The sequence below is a fragment of the Antrostomus carolinensis genome, unplaced genomic scaffold (genome assembly GCF_000700745.2).
Source record: "Antrostomus carolinensis isolate BGI_N321 unplaced genomic scaffold, ASM70074v2 scaffold50459, whole genome shotgun sequence".
In the NCBI taxonomy this organism is placed as follows: Eukaryota; Metazoa; Chordata; class Aves; order Caprimulgiformes; family Caprimulgidae; genus Antrostomus; species Antrostomus carolinensis.
This window is the reverse complement of record NW_010341633.1, coordinates 6,614-7,975: the sequence shown is the minus strand read 5'-3', so window position 1 is coordinate 7,975 and position 1,362 is coordinate 6,614. Positions and strand designations below refer to the sequence as shown.

The following is a 1,362-nucleotide window of genomic DNA, read 5'->3' as shown; positions in this document are numbered from 1 at the left end:
CAGCGCGTTGGCCGGGGCAGGAGCACGTGGGGTACCTTGAAAACACCTTTTTGCAGAGTAAGGGACTAACATAACCAGCTCTGGTGCCCGGCAGAGTCTGTTCAGCTGCTCCCTCCCTCTGGTCCTGCACGTCCGCAGCACTGGCCCCTGTTCCCTTTGATCTACTGCTCGTCCCATCTCCTGAGTCATTTTCAAACCTGTTTCTGGAGCTCTGACTTCTCCAGAAAGAATGTGGGAGAGTGAAGTTGTTGGGCTGTTTTGTTTGACAGACCTCGGGCTGCTCAAGCAGGTGCCTGAAGCTGCGGCGCTTCCTCCTCACGCTCCCCAACGCGCGATTGTTCGCTCGCGCTCTCTGTGGAAAACAATCTCAAACCATCGAAACGTGGCACCCCCAGCAGCCCCCAGGCTCCTCTGATACCATCAAGATGAGTTTGTGAATGTGACTCTGCAGTATTTCAACTAAAACTGCTGCTTCTCCACTCCTGTCCCTGCTTATCCTCCAGAGCAGGAGTCACGCTGTCACCTCGGCCAGACCCAAAACGCTTCTGGGTGCTCAAATACACCCAAAAGTGGGTGCAGGCACCAAAACTTCTGTGAGCTGCAGCATGGAGCAAGGCATGTGGGGTTCCTTGTGTCGGGCAGCGCGTTGGCCGGGGCAGGAGCACGTGGGTTACCCTTAAAAACGTCCTCAAAAAACAAAATAAAAATGGAAATGTGGGATTTCTGCCTCCACCACAATCCTGAAGAGCTGAGTCCAGAGTCTTGTCCCTCGGAGAAAACAGGCAGATCTCTTTCCACCACGGTGCCACATGATGAGGGTTGGTGTTTAGATTTAAGACTCTTTATCATGAATATGTTTCAACAGCTCCATGTCTGTGTTTGAATTCAGGGGTCCTGCGTGCGGTGGTCGAAGCAGCAAACTCGGGAGCATCGGTTCTCTGCCTGTGTGAGAAGGGAGATGCCATGATCATGGAAGAGACTGGCAAGATTTTCAAGAAAGAAAAGGAAATGAAAAAAGGTGAGGTCTGCTCCAAAGGTATTTTCAGTCTCGTCGTGTTTCTCGGTCCTGTTGGGTGGTTGGTGGCGAATGGGCCAGAGCACAGAAAGTGCCACTCTGTGCCAAGTAGTCAAATAAATAGTTGACTGTTCCCAGAAAGCCAATTTGAACCCAAATCCTCCTGCTTGCCCTGTTGGTAAATCATAGAATCCCAGACTGGTTTGGGTTGGAAGGGACCTTAAAGCTCATCCAGTCCCAACCCCCCTGCCAGCAGCAGGGACACCTTCCACTAGACCAGGTTGCTCAAAGCCTCATCCAACCTGGCCGAGAACACTTCCAGGGAGGAGCAGCCACAGCTTCTCTGG

The 1,362-nt window shown here is 52.3% G+C and overlaps 1 protein-coding gene across 1 annotated transcript in view; it reads left to right on the top strand.

Moving 5' to 3' along the window:
* Positions 1 to 889: 889 nt before the first annotated feature.
* PA2G4 (proliferation-associated 2G4) overlaps positions 890 to 1,362 on the top strand; it is a gene marked incomplete at both ends in the record, with an annotated part of 6,996 nt that continues 6,523 nt past the window's right edge. Inside the window, one exon of the mRNA XM_010176516.2 lies at positions 890 to 1,018. Within this exon, the coding sequence (XP_010174818.2) occupies positions 890 to 1,018 (129 nt within the window). The remainder of the gene's footprint in view (positions 1,019 to 1,362) is intronic.